At 42.5% G+C, this 25,338-nt stretch overlaps 2 protein-coding genes across 2 annotated transcripts in view; one reads left to right on the top strand and one right to left on the bottom strand.

Annotated features, from left to right (window-relative positions):
• The window catches only part of LOC134797540 (beta-1,4-N-acetylgalactosaminyltransferase bre-4-like), a 383,682-nt gene that overhangs the window by 17,668 nt on the left and 340,676 nt on the right, over window positions 1–25,338 (bottom strand). The window lies entirely within an intron of this gene.
• LOC134797353 (uncharacterized) lies at window positions 17,930–23,647 on the top strand. The gene has a single exon (XM_063769574.1). It carries the CDS (start codon window positions 17,930–17,932, stop codon window positions 23,645–23,647), a length of 5,718 nt encoding a protein of 1,905 aa, XP_063625644.1.

Below are 25,338 nucleotides of genomic sequence, written 5' to 3'. Positions count from 1 at the left end.
ATATACACACATTCCATTACATTGTCATTACATTACATTGTCTTGTTTGTCAACCAGGCAAACAAGACATCCGCGCCAGACCACAACAGTTTCGTCATATAAAGCTGTAGTACCACGATCCCGACTATCGGGTCGTCCGGCCTGGGAACGAAATCATAAAATACCCGATAGTCGGGTTTTCGGCACTGAATGTGTTAAATAACTCGGCTGCCGCCATCTGTGCGTAGCGATAAGTAGGTATCTAACAAAAACCTTTTACGAGAAACTTCCGAAGTGCTCAGCAAACCGTGGGTCGCTCTACACAAATATACGTAAAAGCACAAGTAAAGGATGACTCACGTTAGACCGGGCCGTGTCCGGGCCGGAGCTTCTGGCGCTTACTTTTCTATGAGATGACAGGCGATCGAGTGATGCTTTCCATGGCGATGCGCCGAAACTCCGGGTCGGACACGGCCCGGTCTAACGTGAGTCATCCTTAATGCCGAAACAAGTTAATATTAAAGACGAACCCCCTTATTCATAAAAGTTTACAAGCCTCATATAGCTTAATCGTGTTCTATCTTTTTCTTTTAAATACATAAGTGAAAATGACAGATTTAGACAAACGATTAGCTCGTATAATTTTACTCAATTTAACTTTAAGGATTTAAAAAACGTTTTTGATTAAGCAAATATTTTTACACAAAAATGCGTGATATTGTCTAACTTTCAAAGTGCACGTCAAAAAATTATAATAAATGGAGAGATAAGTCTTTATTATCTTGTTATCCATGAAATGAAGTAGGGGAGGGGAGCCCAAAGCGAGCATAGTGCTCAAAGCGAGCACTGGTGCTCACCTTGAAAATATAACAGCAATAGCGGTGTGACTGCGTGGAGATATCCGCCCCGCCACGCTCTGCCTGCTACAATTGCCCACCGCCGCTGTTAGTGACCGTGCGCGTCATAGTGACCAAAATTACGATTTGATAAGTTCAGATATGAAAAATACAATGTATGTATCGAGTGTTTTGTGGATTTGTGAGGACGTTGTTGAAAAACGTTAATTGTAGTATGGATTGACAGATATTTAGCTTTTTGTTTAGGTAAAATATTCATGATTGTGCGCGAAATATTTGAACGTTAGGTTTGAGTACAATGTGGGTTTGGTCGAAAAGGCAAAGCGGGCAGGGCAAAGTGAGCATGTGCCCACATACTGCAAGTTGTAGGCACTTGTAAACTGCACAACTTATATTGGTATTGAATCATTTTACTGTGACACATGTCAAGAGATATAAGATAAAATAAATGTTTGTTTGATGAAAAGTTTATGTTTTTAAGAAGGAGAAGAATTTTTGTCAAGGCTGTGACAATTTAAAGTACCTATGTTGTACGTTTGGTAAGAAGTACCATTTATTATTAAATTTCTTATATTTTGACACTGATTAAAGTCTATATCTAATCATTAGAGTTTTATTGATGTGATCGACGTAGTTTCTGTCCTTATCTCAAAATAAATATTGTATGGTTTTTGCATGAATAAAGTGTGCTCATTTTGCCCCCTTTGTGCTCGCTTTGCCCAAACGCTTTAGGCCCCGCCTCGGGCAAAGTGAGCAAAAGTAAAGTTTTCGTAATTCGTTATTTTTATTAGTTTGCCTATACTTTGGAGAATATTGAACTATGTATAATTAAACTACGATAAATTCAGCTTTAAACAGCATTCAAAGTTAAGTGTTACTGTGATTTTATTCATACTGCAGTTCCTCTTAAGGTGCTCACTTTGGGCCCCCCTCCCCTACTTATCAAACATAAAACAACATAGTGAATGGAAAACATAAACTTGTCGTTCGGGATAAGCGCGTTTGGTTGTGGTGGTTAGTGGCGACAAAGTTTAAACTCGCTAAGTTGGTTGTCTGTGCTCTTATCTTAATCTTCTAATCATGTTAAAGTGACTGAGTTTATATAATTTAATCATATCAAGTTTGGACCTTTATAGTGTTTGCGTCATTGTGTATTCTTTTTTTAAAGATTAAATACTTATATCTATAATTTGGCAAGAGTTGTTTCTCAGTGGGACATATAGGCAGAATAAAATCATAATAAAAATGAGTCATCCTTAGTGATATTAATTAGGTTGTATTGCAAGATAATATTCGTAATTGAAATGTTGGATTCTTACATTGAAATTAATACTAATTAGTTTAAATAAAAAGCCATACCAGGAAACATTTTTTATTATTAAAGCTTGAAAATTAAACCTCAGTTCATGTGCAACATGGATAAACTTGTAGTTATGTATATAGGTATTATAAATTAAAAATGTATGATTAAAAAGCCTAAAAATGAGGGGGCGTAGCCAAGCTGGCAATTGCGGCAACAGAAATACATCATCTGTGAAAATTTCAACTGTCTAGCTATCACGGTTCATGAGATACAGCCTGGTGACAGACAGGGAAGTCTTAATAATAATAGGATTCCATTTTTATTTTTTACCCTTCGGGTACGGAACCCTAAAAAAATAAAACGTTCATCCTCGTTCATAGAGTCCTTATAACCCAAATAAAGTAACCAATGGCGGCGTAACGAACCAAATTAAATATTTCCACCCTTAAAAAGGTTTTTGTGTTATTTTCGAAGTATGTACTTCATTAAAATATTTGTACCGATAGCTCTCCAAGAGCTTTTAAAAGAACTTTTAATTGAATTAAAACTTTAGGTATGGATTGTACTGTTCAATCTGTGCCAACATTATTTAGAAGTTTAAAAAGTTATATTGACAACGATTAGCGTTTAAATATAATATATCAAATATAATGAACAGGGAAACTTTGAGATTAAATCTTAAGTAACTGGCAATGTATTGTGTTAAAAATTACTATTTTTTTATTAAAATCTAATCTAAGGACGTGAAGCGACATTAATATATTGACATACAGTACTCAAATAAAGCTCACACATCTGTCTAAGCAAACGCAAAACCTCAAATTATTCAACAAAAATTCGCACTTTTATTTCTTAAGCAATAAAAGCCAAAATATTTTCTTCAAAGAAAATATCAAGCTCTCTACAGAAATATCTTGTTAATCTTATCATTGATAAACGATAAGTACCTTAACCTCTATTAGCGGCTCATTATACAAGAAAAAAAAAAACCGAAAACGAAGGGTTCCGTACCATTATCTATAAAAACGGTCACCCATCCAAGTACTGACCCCGCCCGACGTTGCTTAACTTCGGTCTAAAATCACGTTTGTTGTATGGGAGCCCCACTTAAATCTTTATTTTATTCTATTTTTAGTATTTGTTGTTATAGCGGCAACAGAAATACATCATCTGTGAAAATTTCAACTGTCTAGCTATCACGGTTCGTGAGATACAGCCTGGTGACAGACGGACGGACGGGCGGACGGGCGGACGGACGGACAGCGGAGTCTTAGTAATAGGGTCCCGTTTTACCCTTTGGGTATGGAACCCTAACAAGCGGTCAAATTGGAGTCAAAACGAACAAAACAACTTTAACAAAAGGAACTCTAATCCATTTAACAATAATTTAGATTTCATTGGAGGTAATATGAATAGTAATTAAGGACCTCGGTATAGGTTAACGTAACTGCAGTAAAAGAGAGTCAAATCTTCTACTACAGTGGGGGTGAGGGACTAACACCCTCTGTTCACTAGACTCCGACGAGTCGTATTCACTGGGCCTCTACGGACCTCTTACAAATTCAGGCGTCTTACGGCCTTTCATATTACCGCCTCACAGGGCGTCAACTATTGGGATTCCTTAATACCCAAACCGCTTAAGCGGTGCCATTTCCACAATGAGCCATAACCTTATAAATGTCTGCATTGGGACCTCAGTGGATAGATTTAGCGCAGATCTATCCTGGTACTACCTCCCTGTGTAGAAACGGACTCCCCGCTCATTGATTCCTCGCGAACGTATATATGCCAAGCGCTTAAAAAACTTCAAAAGCGCGATCTAGGACACATGCTATTTTCATCCATAAATAAATTTATAACTATACCTTAAAGTATGCAAATCACTTTAAACGCAACATTAGTAGTGAATCGATTTGTTAAAATTGCAATTTAATGCGTTTAAGCTCCGATTTTATTACTAGAAAGGAATAGCGCAATACGCGAATCGGGGCGTGTGACAGAAATAGCATCACGCGTGATAACGGCGCGGCGCTGTAGCGCCATCTGTTGATAAGTATGCGCGACTTCGATGCTGATAATAATACTCGTTAGTCACGGACAATACAAAGACTGCTTTATTAAAATGCGGACTTGTTTCCTTGTAACATTTATTTAAAATCGTTGTAGAGTTAACTGAATTTATTTATATCTATCATTCATGAGTAGTGATATTCATATACTTAATGTACCTAAATACCTAATTCATCATACTCGTTTTTACCTACAAAATCACGAGGAAAACGATAATTCATGTCTAATTAGTATTATTGTTTCACATATAAGGAAAACAACCATAAGTACATACCTACATTATTAGTTATGCGAAGTCTGGTACATAATAGGTAATTATACTTAAATAAATTAAGTTTACATTTAGTAACTGTTTATTACAACTTTAAGAGTCACACAATCCCAACGCTAAAAAGCCGCTCCCATACAATCGATGTGACGCTCTCATTTTAAACGATATTCTGAAATAACTTAAAATGTGACATGAACATTAAGTATGATAATTATTTATTTTAATATTTATTGCACAATACATGAAGTGCAAATGGTGGATTTAATGCCTTAAGGCATTCTCTACCAGTCAACCAATGGGTAAAACCAGAAAGATAAAGTAAGTGCAGTGTCTGTTAAAGTAAATGAATTTGTAAACAAGACTATCGGCGCAATTCGGGAAATGAATTAGAGATTCACTAGGTATGAAATAGTAAAGATATGTGACGTTCCACGGCAAAAGGTACCTTATGGCGGTTGGCGCTTACGCTATTATTAACGCCGCTCCAATATTATTGCACATATCTTTACTATTTCATATCTAGCGAATCGCGCCGTATATATGAATATTAATAACTTACACATATACATAATACAAATATATTAAAAATTGTATTTTTACTGGTACTATCTAGTTTTCGTAGCTAGAAATTTTAATAGGTACAAAGAGATTAGAGTTAGTCGAAGTTTTACACAGGTACTTACTTAAAAAAAATTCTAAGTACTCGCTCTATTATCTTTGTACTTATAACAATTTTAGCAACAAAAACTAGTGCCCCACATATATACCTACTTACATATGTGTTAAGTAAATATTCGTGCCAAGTTTCATGTAGGTAATTTATATATAAACTAATATGAATTTCATTTCATATTTAAAATAAAATGCAACTCTATCGTTTGAATTTAGGCTATAGTTTTAATTGTTTTGGTTCGTTTAAATACTTTTAAAGTATACAAACCAGTTGAACCAGTTTTGGACCCTTGAACCGCAAAAATGAGGGTCAAGTTCTATTAACTAGTTCCGTCCTGGGACGTTCCCTGACCCTTTACGTAATACGATGACTAGAGTGATATTTGAGTTGTTTTCGGACAGGTCGTGACACGACCCTATTGTATGACTTGAGTGCTACAATACCCACCATTCGCGTTTTCGCATAATAAATTCCAAGTTAAGTTTTTTTTGACATCTAAAGAAATAAAGTTATGCGGATTTCGCCGTTTTAAAACATTAGTTAAATAATAAATAAATGTTATAATAATAATAATGTTATATTATTATGTCCCACGCTGTAAGCTATAGTTCGTTTTTTTAGCATTAGAAAGAACTTGAAAGAAGGTAGCGATCTTCACATGTCTTTTAATTCAAAAACGCTTTTTAACAATCAATAACTATTACTTATGAAAGCAGAAGAATATAAATGATCGTATTAGATTCATAATTGTTACATATTTACCGTAACTTATTTTTAAAATGTGTTTTTCAATTAAAAGACACATCAAGATTGTTTACCTTATTTCTAATGCTAAAAAAAACGAACTATAGTAAGGCTTGTGTTCTGGGTAGGGTACTAAAAGGCGATATAATATAATATACTTAATACAGGCATGCGTCGAAGTCTAGTCAAAACAAAAGTTCCACCTTGTCCCTTACCATAAGGACGAGATTTGCTTGTATCTTTATACGAATAAATTGACAAAGCGTCCTTATAGCCAGCGACATTTGTGGGACTTTTTGCGTGGAAACAACACATATGTTTTCTACTTAATGTACTAGCGTCCCGCCCCGGCTTCGCACGGGTTAACAAATTATACACCTAAACCTTCCTCAAGAATCACGCTATTGATAGGTGAAAACCGCATGAAAATCCGTTCAGTAGTTTTTGAGTTAATCGCGAACAAACACACAAACAGACAGACGCGGCGGGGGACTTTGTTTTATAAGGTGTAGTGATAGCACTCTAAGTGCCACTTGCACCATCCCACTAACCCGAGGTTAAGCGGTTAAACCATTAACTCAGTGTCAAATTGTACTGATAACTATGGTTACTCCGGGTTTAACCGGTTAACCCCGGGTTAGTGGAATGGTGCAAGTGGCGCTAAGCTTACTTATTTACTATAATGAGTAGGTACATACTGCATGGACTTGAAATCGATCAGCTTTCCCAATTAAATTAACTGATAAAGTTTGACTAACATAGTACAGGGTGATTCAGCAGACGTGAGCAGAAGTAACACTGCGCATTTCGTAAATAATGAGCAACTGCTTCGTATCAGTATTAGTGAGGTTAACGTTAATTTTCTAGGTGTGTTGAAAAAAAAAGTTATTAATTTATTTACGACATGCACGGTCACCCTAAAGAATACTAAGCTAGGTACGGATATTATGTGTCAAGTTGAATGTCATCAACTCATCACGGTCTGGTTACTTTTGAAAATTCGTCTCTCACTCAAGTTTGACAGTTTATTTTCTTTGTAATCAAAATGCTGTCATTACGGTTAAAGAGGTATTATGTTTATTAATTAGGTCTTGTAGGGTGACCATGATTGTAGAGAATTAAATTTACCCTCACCAAAAAGTTAAGAAATAGGAAAAGGTGTGGTTGTTTCACCTAAATACGACGGTGATCGATCGATTATCGGTCACTGAGTGTGCAGGTTTAGTCCTGCTCACGTCTCATGAATCACCCTGTATATACGAGTATGTAGATAGAGCGGCCAGGGGTTCGTATTTACTCGGTCCAAGTTGGATTTCTGTTTGTTCGGGTCATTTAAATATGTAGGTACTTAGTAGCGATGTGCCGTTCTCGAAATTTTCCCGAGAACAGAGAAATGTATCGGGAACCGTTCTCGGAAATTTCTCGAAAATGTTCTCTGAGAGTTTTACCCTTTCGTCGCAAAAGAATTCTCTTGTTTAATCGGTTAGTGTAGGAGACAAGACAAATACCATGGAAGCTTAAAAGCAAATACTTGGCACCATTCATAGCAATATAAAAAGTAATACTAATTGATAAAAAAAACCAGGAGTAAAACAACACAAAATTGCCCAAACGAGTTATAAACTTAACAATAGTAAATATGTCATTCCATTAAAAAAAAATAAGATGTTCATAACTTAGTAGTATAAGAGAACGTTCTCGAGGAAATTGGAAATTTTCCGGAAATTTCTTCGGAAAGGAATTCTCAGAAACGAGAACGTTCTCATCGGCACATCACTAGTACTTAGTAACTATGTGAGTAGCCAAGTCGGTAAAGCCACTCCGTGTAAATTAATTGGTCTGCTCTGGGTACGTATTTAAATATCTACATAAGATTAGATGGGGTAAGAGGAACACTGGGGCAAGAAAAACACTTGCATATAATCCTCATACCCACCACTAGAAGGTCGTCAGAGTGAAATTGTAATCAGAATTCCAATAACACGTTTACAATAGCATTGTAATGTTATAATTAAACAAGTATAAACTTAACAAAGGGCCCGAAAGCCCTTTAACCACCAACATGATCATTCTGTACTAGTTTCACCGCAAACAGTTTCGTTCCTTTGATCCTACTAGTTTCAAACGGCATATACCTACAACATATGTATGAGTAGGTACAGAATATTGGTTTTCCGAACACTGACGGCCCGATTCTAACTTTAAGACGAAACAGGAGCTGAGTTTTAAATATTTTAGGTAAATATACCCGTCTCGCTAACGGAAGCGGCACCTAAAAGTAGTGCGATAAGGACAAGGCGAAAAATCCTGCGTAAAAATCTCAAAAATCGAGGTTTCGTACTCCTCTGTATCCTCCTACAAAACTTAACCAATCGTAACCAAATTTGGAAATCTAAATGATTATGAAATTATCTGTGTCGGACCGTTTTGCTTTTTTGGCTAATTGATATCAGGTTTGAATGCCACGCCTCTCATTGCGGCATAGTCAATTAGGCCATTTTGGCCATTTTTGAAGGGCTCTAGCGCCTTAAAATACAAAAAAAGCAAAACGGTCCGACACAGATATTGACAATATTAATCTGTGTTGAAAAAATCATTGCTCTAGCTTCAAAAACCACGGAGGAAAACGAGGAGTACGTTTGTATGGAGAAATGACCACTCCCGTTGGCTCTTAAGATACGTCAATTAATATATCTAGATTTTATATTAAAGGAAAAAATGGAAAAATTTTGCGCTTCCGGCAGGACTTGAACCCACATCCTCCACAATCCGTGTGTTGCTCTTAACCAATTGAGCTACGGAAACCTACCAGGACATCGCAAATCTTTCCATTCCTTTCTTTATGTAAACACGCCTTTGGGGTGGCGTATAGCGACATCTACCGAAAGACAATTACATCTTTTAACGGCACCGGAGTCTCAAGTTTCATTGAGAATTCACCAGTAACAATGTGCTAACCCATACTAAATCAATTTTTTAACAAGCAGATACGTCTGCGAGCGATATTCCAAATTTTATATTAAAGGAAAAAATGGAAAAATTTTGCGCTTCCGGCAGGACTTGAACCCACATCCTCCACAATCCGTGTGTTGCTCTTAACCAATTGAGCTACGGAAACCTACCAGGACATCGCAAATCTTTCCATTCCTTTCTTTATGTAAACACGCCTTTGGGGCTTTTTTTTCCTTTAATATAAAATTTGGAATATCGCTCGCAGACGTATCTGCTTGTTAAAAAATTGATTTAATATATCTAGAGACGATATGGATTAGATATGTCAGTGTCAAATGTGCCGTTTTTTCAAACAAATACGTCACTTTTGACACTGACACATATCCATATCGTTTCTAGATCTATTCATTGACGTATCTTAAAGTTCGAATCCGGCAGTGCGTCTATTGCAGACGATTTAAGCATGACTCACGTTAAACCGGGCCGTGTTCGGTCGGAGCTTCCGGCGCATCGTTTTATATGACCAAAGGGTAAAAACAGGACCCTATTACTAAGATTCCGCTGTCCGTCTGTCCATCTGTCCGTATGTCTGTCTGTCTGTCACCAGGCTGTATCTCCTGAACCGTGATAGCTATGCAGTTGAAATTTTCACAGATGATGTATTTCTGTTACCGCTATAACAACCAATACTAAAAACCGAATGAAATAAATATTTAAGTGGTATACAACAAACGTGATTTTTTGCCGTTTTTAGGGTTCCGTACCCAAAGGGTAAAAACGGGACGCTATTACTACTCTCCGCTGTCTCGTCGCTTGTCCGCTGTCCGCTGTCCGTCCGTCCGTCCGTCCGTTTGTCACCAAGCTGTATCTCATGAACCGTGATAGCTAGGTAGTTGAAATTTTCACAGATGATGTATTTCTATTGCCGCTATAACTATAACAACAAATACTAAAAAGTACGGAACCCTCGGTGGGCGAGTCCGACTCGCACTTGTCCGGTTTTTTGCGTAATATTACCCTTAGTGCGCGATTCCGACTCGCACTTGGCCGGTTTTTTACATTTCAAGCTAACCATATCTTATCAAGTTATCATAATGTATCTGCCTCGAAAACTGCAGATAACTACATATATGTTCCACTTCCATTTGGCAACTGCAAGCATAATAATGCAGAAATGCGTACGAATGGGATGTGGATGGTGACAGTTGCCAACATTCGCTCTTTTGTAACACTTTACCTCCAGCCACCCAGCAGGCGTACCGTAAAACGGGGTGAGTAGGTTTCGCGGGGAGAGTTGGGTTATGAATGGGGAGAGAAGGTTTGAGAGGGGGGTGAGAAGGGATTTGAAGGCTACTGCTACAAAAATAATGTATTTCAATTTAAAATGGGGCTATAGTAATACGCATAAAAAAAAATCGATCCAACAATCTTCCAAAATCACCTTTGTATGAAAAACCCTCTCACCCCAAATACGAGGCACTACGGGGTGAGGTGGGTTTTCCTCTTTATCGTAAAAGTTATGAAATGGAACTACCCAAAATAAAATACAAACGTCCGAACCACTTATTATATACACCATTCAGTTTTCACATGTAAAAATAAAATTTTATCGAGGTTTGAAAGTCAAATTTCACCCAACTCACCCCATTTTACGGTCTTATGGATTGCGTTATCCACATTTATCCACGTGATAAAATAACTGTCACTTTTTAACTCCGCGGGATAGAAAGTGACGGACACCGTTTTATCACGCTGTCACATAGACAAAAACGACCATCATATCCGTACAGAGCCCTTTATAAAGACCCCCATTCCATTATAATTTGAATCCTTATTTTAACTTTCTTTTTTATAAGTTTTGGGGGGGGTTAGGGGTTAGTCAGTAGCGTAAAGTACAGAGCCTTTTTTCAACCCTTAGCCATTACATTGTGAGGAATAGGTAGATAAGATACCTATAGGTCATATATTGAATGTAGGTAGGTATTTCCCAAGGCTGTTCATACATCGACATCGGATCAGAATTCGCCATTTATTTTCGTGATTTGATTGAAAAGGTCACGTTTAAATACTAGTTCTCGTGAGGCGAGTTTCGTTTAAGGTATATTCGGGTAATTTACAAAATTAGATAATCCCATTTCCTACTCCCATCGCGTCACCCGTCGGCATCAGTGTACTCCCATTTTAAATACCGGCAACACATTTACAATCCCTCTGGCGTTGCGGGTATCTATGGGCAACGGTAATCGGTTACCATCAGGCCATTCGTCTGGTCATTGGCCTCCTAATATATAATAAAAAACTCCCGAAAATCATTTAACACTCATATTCCGTTGTAAAGTTCCTTTTCGGAATCATCCATCACTATTTAAGTGTTTTTTCTAGAGATGCCCCGAATAGTGAATTTGGCCGAATACCGAATACCGAAACTTCGGCCCTTCGCTCGGCCAAATACCGAATATTCGGCATAACATGCGAATAAAGAGGGTCACAATTATTATGAAAACTGTTCGCCAATTAAGCACAACGTTTGCTAAGATATAATTTTTATGTTGAACAGAATTAGGTAATTATTAATTACCTAATTCTGTTCTGTTCTGTTTTAATTACTAATTAATGTAGTTAGAGTCAATCAAATCAGATCCATGTTAAAAATAAAATATTTTGTAATCAACAATGCTCAAAAACGTGTCTCCGTATTTAACTACTTTCCAAGAATACATTATAAATATTTAAAAAATCCTAGTTTTTGGTTATTTTTTGTGTAACTTTTCTTTTTAGGTAGGTGCAATAGATATTCGGTATTCGGTCGAAGAGTAGGTAACATTCGGCCGAATACCGAATATTCGGCAAAGTGGCCGAATAGGCCGAATACCGAATAGTTGCCGAATATTCGTGGCATCTCTAGTTTTTTCCTTTCGGAATTACCCGAATACACACTCATAGGAATAACCCGGCGGTTTTTGCATGCTTAAATCTCTCGTAATCTGCACCGCTCATGAAATAGTTATCGATGTCCCGCTCTACCTCGTTTAAGGGTGTACGTGCGAGCGAGAAGCATGCTTAACGCGAGTTTAGTGAAATAATGAGGGTGTATACGAAGTGACATATTGGATTAACGTTACGGGCCCTAATTGCGGTGTTTAATATCCCGTTTATATCGTCTTTAACGTATGGATAAACGACAAACTAATGCACACATAACATAACATGTGAAATAATCTGTAAGCTTACGTTTTTACAAGCTTTTATTTAGTTTCACCTGACCGTTGTCTGTCTGTCTGTCTGTAATCGAATCTTGCAAGTTAAATTTGATCCACTTCCCGGTTTCCCATTGAGCTGAAATTTTGCATGCATATATAAATCGGATGACAATGCAATATTATGGTACCATCGAGCTGATCTGATGATGGAGACAGGAGGTGGCCATAGGAACTCTGTGATGAAACAACGCAACCTAATTGTGTTAGGGGTGTTTAGAATTGTCTCGATGAGTATTAGTTGTCTGTCGTAAGAAAAGTACAGTCAGCGATAAAAGCTTGTACCAAAAATGTAATTTTTGCCAAAAACTTATTTTGTTATGTAATACCCTCTACGTCAGCGGTCGGCAACCGGCGGCCTCCCTGGCTATTTTGTATGTAATATTGACAAACAACAATGCCTGATAAAGTAATAAATATTAACAAAGTGCGGCCCGCGTCAACTTCGTTAACTACTATGTGGCCCTTGGCTGCTAAAAGGTTGCCGACCGCTGCTCTACATGACACATCTAATGTACAGTGTTATTATATTACAGACTAGCGACCCGCCCCGGCTTCGCACGGGTTAACAAATTATACACCCAAACCTTCCTCAAGAATCACTCTATCGATATGTGAAATCCAAATGAAAATCCGTTCAGTAGTTTTAGAGTTTATCGCGAACATACAAACACACAAACAGAGACGCGGCGGGGGACTTTGTTTTATAAGGTGTAGTGATTATTTCATATTACGTAAGTAATTATAATTTTTGACACATAATTAAACGAAGCGCTGGCTCGACGTCGTGACAGCGGACATGGAAGAGAACTCCTGAGGATGCCGAAGACCGCGCAAAGTGGAGAAGACTGAGCAGGAAAGCGGACCCTGGCGCTAGGCCGGGAAAACCCTAGGTTGAAGAAGAAGAGAATTAAGTATACTCTCTTTGCGTAGCACGTCATAATAATCAATTAATCACACAGTTTATTTGCAAACGCGTTCTTTTTCAAAGCGTTTAAAAACCGAACGAATGTCAGATAAAACCCTACTAACCCGAATTTCAATATTTTTTAAGCCGGTAAGACGGTATTTTCGGTCCATTACCCGATTCGCCCGGCGTGTGACTGGCAGTTGACACACGCAGCATTAATCAACCTCTCAATAATATTAAAAAAAAGAAACGTTTCCTAATATATACACCGTGGGCTGGAATGACCCGAATGATTTTAACAGTGTATTCCTGATTATATTTAAAGACTAAAATTTCCTATCAACTTTTCTAGAATTTCCTTTCAACTTTTCTAGAGTTTCTGAGTGAGTGAGTTTCTATGTCATTTTTTCCTTCTTTTGGCCTCAGAAATGTGTGGTTAAAATGTTTCGGGTTATTCGAGCCCACGGTGTATAATCTAAACTACAGTATTAGGTAGAGTTAGACCAAGAAAAGTCTGCAACGATTTTGATAGCACATGACTACTTATTAAGAAAATTAAGGCAACAGAAAGAACATTGAAACCCAAAACCTGTCGGCAATTTTTGTTAAATTGTATTCATTTTCCAATAAGAAAATATGGTTATGGTACGAGGAAAAATACCAATTCCAATCAGAAATACAAAATATCTTAAATACTCGTACAATCGAATGCCGTACGAATACAAAAACAATATTATAAGTTCTATTTATAATATAAATCAACATTTCGTCTTCTAGGTCAGTAGAACCATATTATTAAAGTACAATTCTCAACCTTACTCCCAAGACTTAAGTCACAAACTCCACTGTACGATGTTACGTCATCCATTGTATCTTATTTTCAGTAAGTAGGTATTTAAAGTATTAGCGACATTAGCGTCTCCTCAATAATGCAAGGTTACTTAGCATATTAGTTACGAAACCTTGTCACGTTTCATCTAATATCCCTACGTTGTGAATCTGTCAATATGTGTATGTTTTTTACGAGATAAAAAAAAACTGACTAGGTACAGTTAGCAGTTAGCATCAATCGTATAAAACAACGCCTCAGAAGTATCTGCCACTCTCGATTACAAAACCGTTTAAATTTTCTATTTATAGTACCTGTAACGTGATTACAGTTAGCATCAATCGTATAAAACAACGCCTCAGAAGTGTCTGCCACTCTCGATTACAAAACCGTTTAAATATTCTATTTATAGTACCTGTAACGTGATTACAGTTAGCATCAATCGTATAAAACAACGCCTCAGAAGTGTCTGCCACTCTCGATTACAAAACCGTTTAAATTTTCTATTTATAGTACCTGTGATTACAGTTAGCATCAATCGTATAAAACAACGCCTCAGAAGTGTCTGCCACTCTCGATTACAAAACCGTTTAAATTTTCTATTTATAGTACCTGTGATTACAGTTAGCATCAATCGTATAAAACAACGCCTCAGAAGTGTCTGCCACTCTCGATTACAAAACCGTTTAAAATTTTCTATTTATAGTACCTGTGATTACAGTTAGCATCAATCGTATAAAACAACGCCTCAGAAGTATCTGCCACTCTCGATTACAAAACCGTTTAAATCTTCTATTTATGGTACCTGTGATTACAGTTAGCATCAATCGTATAAAACAACGCCTCAGAAGTGTCTGCCACTCTCGATTACAAAACCGTTTAAATTTTCTATTTATAGTAAGTACCTGTGATTACAGTTAGCATCAATCGTATAAAACAACGCCTCAGAAGTATCTGCCACTCTCGATTACAAAACCGTTTAAATTTTCTATTTATAGTACCTGTGATAGAGACATATCTCTCAAGCTTTCAGAAAATGATAAATATGTACTTTATAGTGTACACTAGTACGGCTACTACCAGTTTGATACTGACATATTGGGTAGCGTAAGCGAAACTTACTTTCTATGCATCTCACTCGTATTTACATAATAGTGAAGATAGCGAGATGTATTATAGAAATTATTAGTAGTGACTCTGCTTCTACTATACCTTTTCTGTACTTCGTTAGATATCTTGAATTTCATAAATGACATTCGTTTACCTGTAACAATAAGATAACATCATTAAAAATATCATGGAATGTAAAGTTACGAGTAAGTATACTTTCGTAACTTCAAATTCCATTACAATGTCATGTAATGTCATGAGGCATTCTCTACCAGTACGGTTACCAATCAAAAGAGTTTTCACTTTGGCTGATTTATTTATCATTTTGTCTACAGAACCCTAAACACAGACAATAAGAAGTTTTATCTCAGAAGGCTGGCTCCGTCGTAGGATTTATTATAGTGAGCGTCCTTTTCATTACGCTGAAGATACTATCTTTATGAGCCCCCAGAAAGGCGAGGTGAAAAACTCCATGTTTTATCTACACCTATATATCTTTGAACTACTTTATAAGTTTCCTCGAATTTAAATTGTCGGGTTTTATTTTATGTTCCGCTCAAAGACCTTTTATGGCTTATACTCGTATTATAACAAGACCGTGCACTGAAGATATTTGACAAAACATATTGGAACATGAAACATTTATTCAGCAATTTATATTTACATGTCATATTTTTACAAGCAATACCCTATATTTAATATTGTCTGAGTACCCTCAACACAAGCCTTCTTGAGCTTACTGGGGGACTTGGTCAATCTGTGTAAGAATTTCCTATAATATTTATTTATTTATTTTTAATAAAATAACCAAAATTACAAAAAAAAAATACAAATATGGAATCAATGAAATATTAGATACTTTATTAGAGATGTATACTATACAGTCTCTAAATGTCGAAAAATAAAACTATAACAAAAAAACAAACAACACAAATATGTACCAAAATTCTTTAGAGATGTAAAAATGTGGGTTTATGAAACGTACTTATGTACTGAAAGGAAGTGCTAGAGGGTTTACGATATGTGTGAAGATAAAATATTTAATGACATCATTATCAAACATTGGTAAGCATAGTGGGTTTTTTAATAAACTCTACAATCTGCGGTCACTGGTTATCAATCAATAATATAAACATTCCCATATTTCTGAGTAATCACTAATCAGCCATATGTACTTCCAAAATTAGTAAACCATATGTATCCGGGAGACGTGCATGATGTGGGTTATGTCATTACCAAACTAAAATGGAATTGAGCGGGACATGTTGCTAGGCAGTGATGGCAGGTGGACTACAATGTTAACATAATGGTGGCCACTTTCAAATGAAAGAAGCGCCTGGCGTCCGTTGGCTCGTTGGGTGGACGACATCCGGAAAATTGCGGGTCACTTCTGGATGAGATTAGCTCAGGACCGGGACAAGTGGCGTACTAGAAGAGAGGCCTATGCGCAGCAGTGGGCGATAAAGGGCTGATATAATGATGGTGATGATCTGGGAGACAAGAGCTTTGCTCGGAAAACATAAAAATACTTACAAATGCGCGTTTTCCCAGAGACAAGACCTAGCTAGATCGATTTTTCGCCTCCAAAAACCCCCACATAGCAAATTTCATCGAAATCGTTAGAGCTATTTCCGAGATCCCCGAAATATACAAGAATTGCTTGTTTCAAGGGATAAGATAGATTTTTTCTTAAGTCAGAGATATAATGTTTTCTAATAATCTTGAAGCGATCCATTTTGGTTCAAGACTACATTTTCAAAACCTAATATCCCTGAAAGTGATATATGGTTAATATGGTTTCCGTGCGAGCGTTTTAGTGACAAGCAATGTCGGATAGTGAGATTTATTTACGGCTAACTACATAATGTGGCGACTACGAGTACCAAAGACCAGCAATGTACTGAGACTTTGCCAAATACAGAGTGGTCTAAATATACGTTAACAATCTGGGAATACCACTTCTATAAAACTACAACCATTAAACTGATAGAAAACATGTTATCTTCTAAATATTACTCTTTGCCTTTCATACACAAACACAAAGCTTTGTTGAAATTATCTGTGTAAACTAATATTACTCGGTGTTAGTTGGCGCCACGCTAGTCTGTAAACGCCCTTAGACCGTTTTCAGTTCACATTATCCGATGCGGTATCGGATGTCGGATACGACCACAAAGAAGCAAAAAGGTAAAAAAATGCTTCATTATATTTATTTATTCATTTTGTACACGACGCGCGTTTAGATTAATAAGATGTAATTAGATAATAAAATAATTAAGATATAATTTAGATAAGCCAAAGTTTGTGAATAATAAAATATCCTCCTATTGTGTTTCATTACGTAACTCTGCATAACGGGAGGGGCAAAGTGTGGGTCGCCGGCGGCGACACACACTTTGCGCCTTTCAAATAAGAATGTGATAATAGGCTAATTAGGGAAAGTCTAATTAGAAAAATAAGTTAGGTAGAATAGCATAAGAAATAAAAACTTGTAAGTTAATAAATATTTAAATAAAGAAAGCATGAGGGCCGAGGAAAAGAGAGGTATCATATTAGAAAGAGAGGTATCATATTAGAAAGAGAGGTATCTTATTAGAAAGAGATAGGAAGTCTGCGCGCATGCGCCGATCTCTCACGATCCGCGCATGCGCGCCACGCGGGTAGCGGGGGACGAGGTACATAAAATAGGCGGTAATAAAAGCCGGTACGTCGCCCCGCTCAGCGTCAGTCCAGAGCCAGCAGCCGACTAGGAAACAACTAAAAGGAAAAGAAGAAACCTCTCCAACCTCGACCCTCCTGCATCTGAAGCCAGCTGCGTTGTTTTATTGCTCCATCCTCTGCCGCCTACGAGAATTTCTACAGTCCACTCTCCCCCCCCCCTGCGCACCCCGCTGCGATGTATGAAGATAGGGCCTAACACTCACATTGTTTGGTCCTCGTCGAAGCCGGATCTCTGAAGCAAGAACACAGCAAGATGGTAGTAACAAGAAACAACCACAACAAGGAAGATGAAGAGTCGTCAGAAAATACCGCAAAATCTCCGAGCTCCGAGGAAACCGGCACCACGTCAGGCACCGGCACCACGTCGGGTACCGGCACCACGTCGGGCACCGGCACCACGTCGGGCACCGGCACTACGTCGGGCACAGGCGCAACGTCGGACTCAGCGAAGACGTTGGACACAGCTGCATCGTCGGGTACGGGCGCCATCAGGAAGACGCGTCCCACACCAGAGGACCTACCCGGGCCGAGCAACGCCGTCCACCCCGCTGACACGTCGGGCATTAAGGCCACGCCTGCGGCCAGCCTCGCCGCCACGATCGTCGAGCGCAACCCCGTCGAACTGATGCCGCCACCGAGACCGCCGACGAAGCCCGCTCGGTCACACCGATCCAAGGCCTCCAGCAAGAGACTCCTCGCGGAGTTGGAGGCCAAGGAGAGGTTAGCCGAGCTAGAACTGAAGCGCGTGCAAGCGGAAACCGAGCTAGCGAGAATACGTCAAGAAAGAATAGACCTGGCGTCATCAAGAGAGGAGTCAGAAGAGGAAGAGGACCTCGCTCCACAGCGCATCGCTGACTGGTTCAATCGCCGACCCGAACGAGCGACAACATTAGAAGAGGCCGCCCATATAGAAGAAACGCAAGAGCCCGCCGCGCGCACTACTAGACGACGCGCGCGACCGGAAACATACGAAGCTGCTCGTGCGATGGACGTGTCGTCGCTAACCGCCGCCCTCACAGAAGCCATTCAAGCCAGCAAGTCTTACAAGAAGTACATACCTGACCTGCCGACGTTTAGTGGCCTGTGCACCGAGTGGCTACAATTTAAAGCCGCGTACAACGAGTCCGCGCCCAGTTTCTCCGCAAGTGAAAACGTCGCCCGTATAAGAAGAAGTCTAAAAGGTGTCGCCTGGGAGGCCGTCAGCGCCCTCCTCATCAGCCAGCCGCATCCAGAAGACGTCATCAAAGCACTAGAAAGAAGATACGGAAGGCCAGACGCACTACTTGTCAACGAACTGGAGAAGCTAAAGGGACTGCCGCGCCTCACCGACAACCCACGTGACCTGTGCATATTCGCCAGCCGGATCGCTAACACAGTGACGACTATCGAGATATTGAAGAAGCCGCAGTATCTCTACAACCCCGAGTTACTGCGGTCGATAGTTGACAAGTTATCGCCGATAATTCGCAACAAGTGGTACGACTACGCAGCTACAAGAGAAGAGACGCCCGAACTTAAGAAGATTGCCGACTTTTTGAATAATGAAGCCGACAAGTGCACGCCTTACGCTCCGCCTGAAAATACAACGGAACATAAAGAAGTAAGAAGTGCAAGAAAGAAGCCCGAGCGAACCTACGCCGCCGCAGTCGAAATCAATAAGAAGCCAAAAGAAGAGAAGCCGGCGTGCCCGTTATGTGAGCACGCTACGCACCAATTGCCGTCGTGCCCGCAGTTTATGAAGATCGACACGAACGAGCGCTGGGAAGTGGCCAAGAAGAACAACATTTGCTACCGATGCCTCGTCAGCAAGCATCGACGCTTCGCCTGCCGCGCCAAGCCTTGTGGCCAGCAGGGCTGCCCCATGAGACATCATCGCCTACTACACCACGAGAAGTCGCCCCCCGCGGCCGCCGCTGCAGCCGCTGCCGAGCCACCCTCACCACGCAAGCCAGAAGAAGTCGTGGCCTCGGCAGTGAACCAGATCGCCTGCGCGACAGCACAAACAAGACGCGCCTACCTGAAGATAGTACCAGTCACACTACGCGGCCCGCGGGCGGAAGCAGACACTTTCGCTCTACTAGATGAAGGCAGCACCGTGACAATTATCGACTCGGCGCTGGCGGACACACTCGGGCTCAACGGCCCCACCGAACCAATGTGGGTGCAGGGCATAGGCGGGAAAGAGATGGAGCACAATCAGAGCAGGAGGGTCGAGGTCTACATACGCAACAAGTACGGCGGGCAGGAGCAGCGCATACCAAACGCGCACACCGTCGGCAGTCTGGGCTTCACCACACAATCCATAGGTGCGAGCGAGATAGATGGCTGCACACATCTCAGAGGACTCAAGCACAAGTTAACCTACCAAGGCGCAACCCCACAAATACTCATCGGTCAAGACAACTGGGAGCTAATCGTGTCGCGGGAAATAAGAAAAGGACGGCGCGATCAACTCGTCGCTTCAAGAACCCTACTAGGATGGGTACTTCACGGCTGCCGCACCACTAGAGCGGAGCCGATCGCGTACTGCTGTGCGCACCTCACGCGGGCCAAGTCGAACGAAAACATAGAAGAAACAATGAAGAAATATTTCGCTCTCGAGTCCCTATCAATCGAGCCGAGGCGACCGAGCAGCGATCCCGAACAACAAGCGCTTCGCATATTAGAAGAAAAGAGCCGCCGCTTACCCGACGGCAGGTTCGAGACGGGGCTACTGTGGCGCAACCAAGAAGAAAGAATACCCAACAATCGCAACGACGCACTGAAGCGGCTACACACGCTCGAGAGGAAGCTGGATCGAGACGCAAACCTGAAACAACAATACAACGAGCGCGTCAACAATCTACTCACCTCAAGCTACGCCGAGCGCGCGGCCACGCCACCAAGCGGCAGGACGTGGTACCTACCTCACTTCGCCGTCTGCAACCCAGAGAAGCCGAAGATAAGACTGGTCCATGATGCTGCGGCCACCTCACACGGCCGCAGCCTCAACGACATGCTGCACACGGGTCCAGATTTCCTGCAATCACTACCCGGCGTCATCATGAAGTTTCGTCAACACAGCATCGCAGTCTCAGCTGATCTGAAAGAGATGTTCATGCAGATCAAGATACGCGAAGAGGACAGGGACGCACTCCGCTTCCTATGGAGGGGCGATCGCCGCGAGGGAGAGCCAGAAGAATACCGCATGACTTCAGTTATATTCGGCGCGTCGTCATCGCCGTGCACCGCTCTATACATCAAAAATAGAAACGCACGAGAGCACGCGACACAGTACCCGGAGGCTGCGCGAGCAATAGAGCGCAACCACTACATGGACGACTATCTTCAGAGCTTCAACACAATAGAAGAGGCAAGACAAGTAACAAGAGACGTCGATCATGTACACCAACAAGCCAAGTTTCAGCTGCGTGGGTGGGCTACGAACGAATATGAAGCAATAAGTGACGTCGTCGGCAGCGAAGAGCGAGAGGGAAACACTGTCCCTATCGGCGGGAGCGAGATAGAAAAAACGCTCGGCCTGCTGTGGGACACAAACGAAGATAGCATCCGGTTTCGCCTCAACACTAGAAGAGCTCAGCCCGAGGTGGTCAATGACCTGCGGCCTCCGACGAAGAGAGAAGCCCTGAGCATCATAATGTCAATATTTGACCCGCTCGGCCTGATTTCACCTATCACTACGCCGGCCAAGCGAATAATGCAAGACACGTGGCAACATAACACGAGCTGGGACGAAGCTATACCAGAAGATCTGCGGGAGCGCTGGAGCGAGTGGCTACAACAACTGCGAGACCTAGGTACCCTAAAGATACCTAGATGCTACGACGCAACGCCTGCCGCCGTGCGCGAGCTACACACTTTCGTCGACGCTAGTGAAGAAGCATACGCCGCCGCCGTGTACTGGAGGATGACGCGAGCCGACGGGTCAGTCAAAATAGCCCTGGCCGCCGCCAAGAGTCGCGTCACACCTAGGAAGCCTATCTCCATACCTAGACTGGAGCTGCAGGCGGCCGTCCTAGGCGTACGGCTAGCAAGAACAGTGATAGAAGAGCACGACTTCGAGATCGCTTCAAAAATATACTGGAGCGACTCTCGCACGGCGCTAGCATGGATACGCGCCGAGCCCCGTACATTCAAGACGTTCGTGGCCCACAGACTCGCCGAGATAGAAGATCACACTAAGAAAAACGAGTGGAGATGGGTACCGACAGCACACAACGTAGCCGACGACGCGACCCGCGCCACACCAGCTGACTTCGATACGAGCCACAGATGGTTCGTTGGCCCGTCATTCCTGTACAATGAAGAATCGACTTGGCCCCGTGAAAATAAAGTCGAAGTTCCCGTGACCGGTGAAGAAAAAGAGACGTGTGCTGCGACAGCCGCCGTGCCTGAAAATAAACACGCGGCCATACCTAAGTTCGAGCGCTTCTCAAAGTGGACGCGACTACTACGTGCGACCGCACGTGTGCTACAGTTCATCGACCTCGTGCGCCCTCGACCCCGTGACCCCGCCCGGCCCGCGACACAACTTATCGCGGCGGCCAGGCGCAAACGAACGCGCGCAAACGAGACACAAGACGGCGCCTGGAACAAGCGTGCCACTCACACACGCACACCTGTCAAGATCGCCGCTACGCCGCCACAAGAAGATAGCTACGAAAAAGAGAGAGGGCGCATAGCAAGCGGCCGCGCGCCAGACAAGGACGACCGACTAGCCAAGCTGAGTGTCTATATGGACGGCGATCACATTATACGTCTGCGGGGCAGAATAGCGGCCGGCGACTTACAAGAAGAGACAGTGCGACCTATAGTGCTACACGGGAAACATCACTATACAAAGTTATATGTTTCTCACGTTCACGAACAGTTACATCACGGCGGCACCGAAATAGTGGTTAACGATCTGCGACAGCGTGTGCATATAGTGAAAATAAGACCGACAGTGAAACAAGTGATCGCCCAGTGCCCAAAGTGTCGCCTGCGTCGCGCCAAGCCCGCGGCGCCATCTACGGGTGACCTGCCAGCGGCGCGCCTAGCACATCACGTTAGGCCCTTCACATACACGGGTCTGGACTACTACGGGCCGCAAGAAGTTACAGTGGGCCGTCATAGAGAGAAAAGGTACGTCGCACTGTTCACCTGTATGACGTCGAGGGCCGTACACCTGGAGATGGTTGCCTCACTGAGCACCGACTCCGCCATCAACGCACTGCGCCGCTTTATCGCTCGGCGCGGGTGCCCTACCGAACTGTGGAGTGACAACGGGACTGCCTTCAGAGGTGCACACCGAGAGCTGGCGGAAGCAATGAGAGACGCCGCCCACGCACGCCGCATCAATTGGCGTTTCCTTCCCCCCGCCGCCCCATTCATGGCGGGCGTGTGGGAACGTATGGTGCGCACCGTCAAAGAAGCAATGAAGGCTACGCTGCACGAGAAGTACCCGAGCGACGAGACCCTGCAGACCCTACTGGCGGAGGCGGAGGCAACCGTCAACTCAAGACCGCTGACCTACGTGGCCGTGAATCCAGAGGACCCGCCGGCCTTGACCCCGAACATGATCCTGCTGGGGCCGGACTGCTACTCACCTGCACCCGGCACCTTCGAGGAGAGCGACACCAACGCGCGACAACACTGGAAGCGCGCCCAGCAGCTCGCCGACACCTTCTGGCAGCGCTGGGTTCGCGAGTACGCGCCGCTACTCCAACACCGGCGGGAGCCCTACGACGGAGGAGTCGCCCCGGCCGTCGGAGACGTCGTCATCATCTGCGACTCCAACCTCCCCCGTAACACATGGCCACGGGGGATAGTGACGCGGACGTACCCGGGCAAGGATGGCGTGGTTCGAGTCGTGGACGTCTCTACGAGCAAGGGACACGTGCTGAGGAGGCCGACAAAGAAGATCGTCGTGCTACCAGTAGGTTCGCGAAGCGACGGCGGGAGAAATGTACACGACGCGCGTTTAGATTAATAAGATGTAATTAGATAATAAAATAATTAAGATATAATTTAGATAAGCCAAAGTTTGTGAATAATAAAATATCCTCCTATTGTGTTTCATTACGTAACTCTGCATAACGGGAGGGGCAAAGTCGGCGGCGACACACACTTTGCGCCTTTCAAATAAGAATGTGATAATAGGCTAATTAGGGAAAGTCTAATTAGAAAAATAAGTTAGGTAGAATAGCATAAGAAATAAAAACTTGTAAGTTAATAAATATTTAAATAAAGAAAGCATGAGGGCCGAGGAAAAGAGAGGTATCATATTAGAAAGAGAGGTATCATATTAGAAAGAGAGGTATCTTATTAGAAAGAGATAGGAAGTCTGCGCGCATGCGCCGATCTCTCACGATCCGCGCATGCGCGCCACGCGGGTAGCGGGGGACGAGGTACATAAAATAGGCGGTAATAAAAGCCGGTACGTCGCCCCGCTCAGCGTCAGTCCAGAGCCAGCAGCCGACTAGGAAACAACTAAAAGGAAAAGAAGAAACCTCTCCAACCTCGACCCTCCTGCATCTGAAGCCAGCTGCGTTGTTTTATTGCTCCATCCTCTGCCGCCTACGAGAATTTCTACAGTCCACTCTCCCCCCCCCTGCGCACCCCGCTGCGATGTATGAAGATAGGGCCTAACACTCACACATTTAAACATTGTTTATTGTTCAAGCATCAATTCAAAAATAAAACGACTAAAATGATATAAAGCCCTGGCCAAACACACAGCGCCGCGTGATGCCTGTTCAAACAGGGCGCGCGCGGATCGCGCCGGCCTCACGCTCTCAACACGCCCTCATCGAGCGCGCGAACGCGGCGCGGCCGCGCGGGAACGCGGCGCACCGCTCGCTGCCTAACGTCCGATCCGACTGATGTGACCCAGCGCGACGCGGCGGGCCGCCGCGTCCGCGCGGCGCAGCGCTCCGCACGCGCCGCGTGGACGCAAGGGGCCGCGCGGCGCGGGGCGCGACAGAAGCGGGGCGTGATACCGGCGGGACGCAGTCTGTTTGACGTCGGTAACCTGTTAGCATGTGCCGCGGTCGCGCGGCTCGGACGCGGCGCTGCGTCGCGCTGTGTGTTTGGCCAAGCCTTATGGCACTCCTCTGGCAGCTGTTTTTCTCCAAATCGCCGGTTATTGGCGGTTATCCATCTAATATCCGATATCAGAACGGACAATGTGAAAACGTTCTTATATTTATGAACTTAGGGAAAGTGAATCGAACATTTTTATTACAAAGAATGTTATTACAAAATAAAGCCAACGCCCGTTACGGGCTGGTGGCCGGATTCCGAAAGTTATCTCTCTACTCCAGTACGGATATGATGGTTTTTCTTGTCTACGTGACAGCGTGATAAAACGGTATCCATCACTTTCTATTCCGCGCTGTTAAAAAGTGACAGTTATTTTATCACGAGGATAAAGCCATCCATAATACGCCTGCAGCACTCTTATTTGTCGATTAAATGACTGCCAGGGAGATTGAATTCAACAGGGAGATCAAATAGGTACAGTCTTTTTTTAATGTCTGTTACCTACTTTAGTCGCTTTTACAAAAGAAGAGATGATTTGAGCCATGTTATTGAATATGAGGTACAAAAAGCTCATGAGTACTTATTACGTGGTATAGTCAGCAGCAGAAGTTGCTAAGCGGGCGAGGTGTTCAAAATTAC

The sequence above is a fragment of the Cydia splendana genome, chromosome 15, assembly GCF_910591565.1.
Source record: "Cydia splendana chromosome 15, ilCydSple1.2, whole genome shotgun sequence".
Classification (NCBI taxonomy): Eukaryota; Metazoa; Arthropoda; class Insecta; order Lepidoptera; family Tortricidae; genus Cydia; species Cydia splendana.
This window is presented reverse-complemented; position numbering and strand designations above follow the sequence as displayed.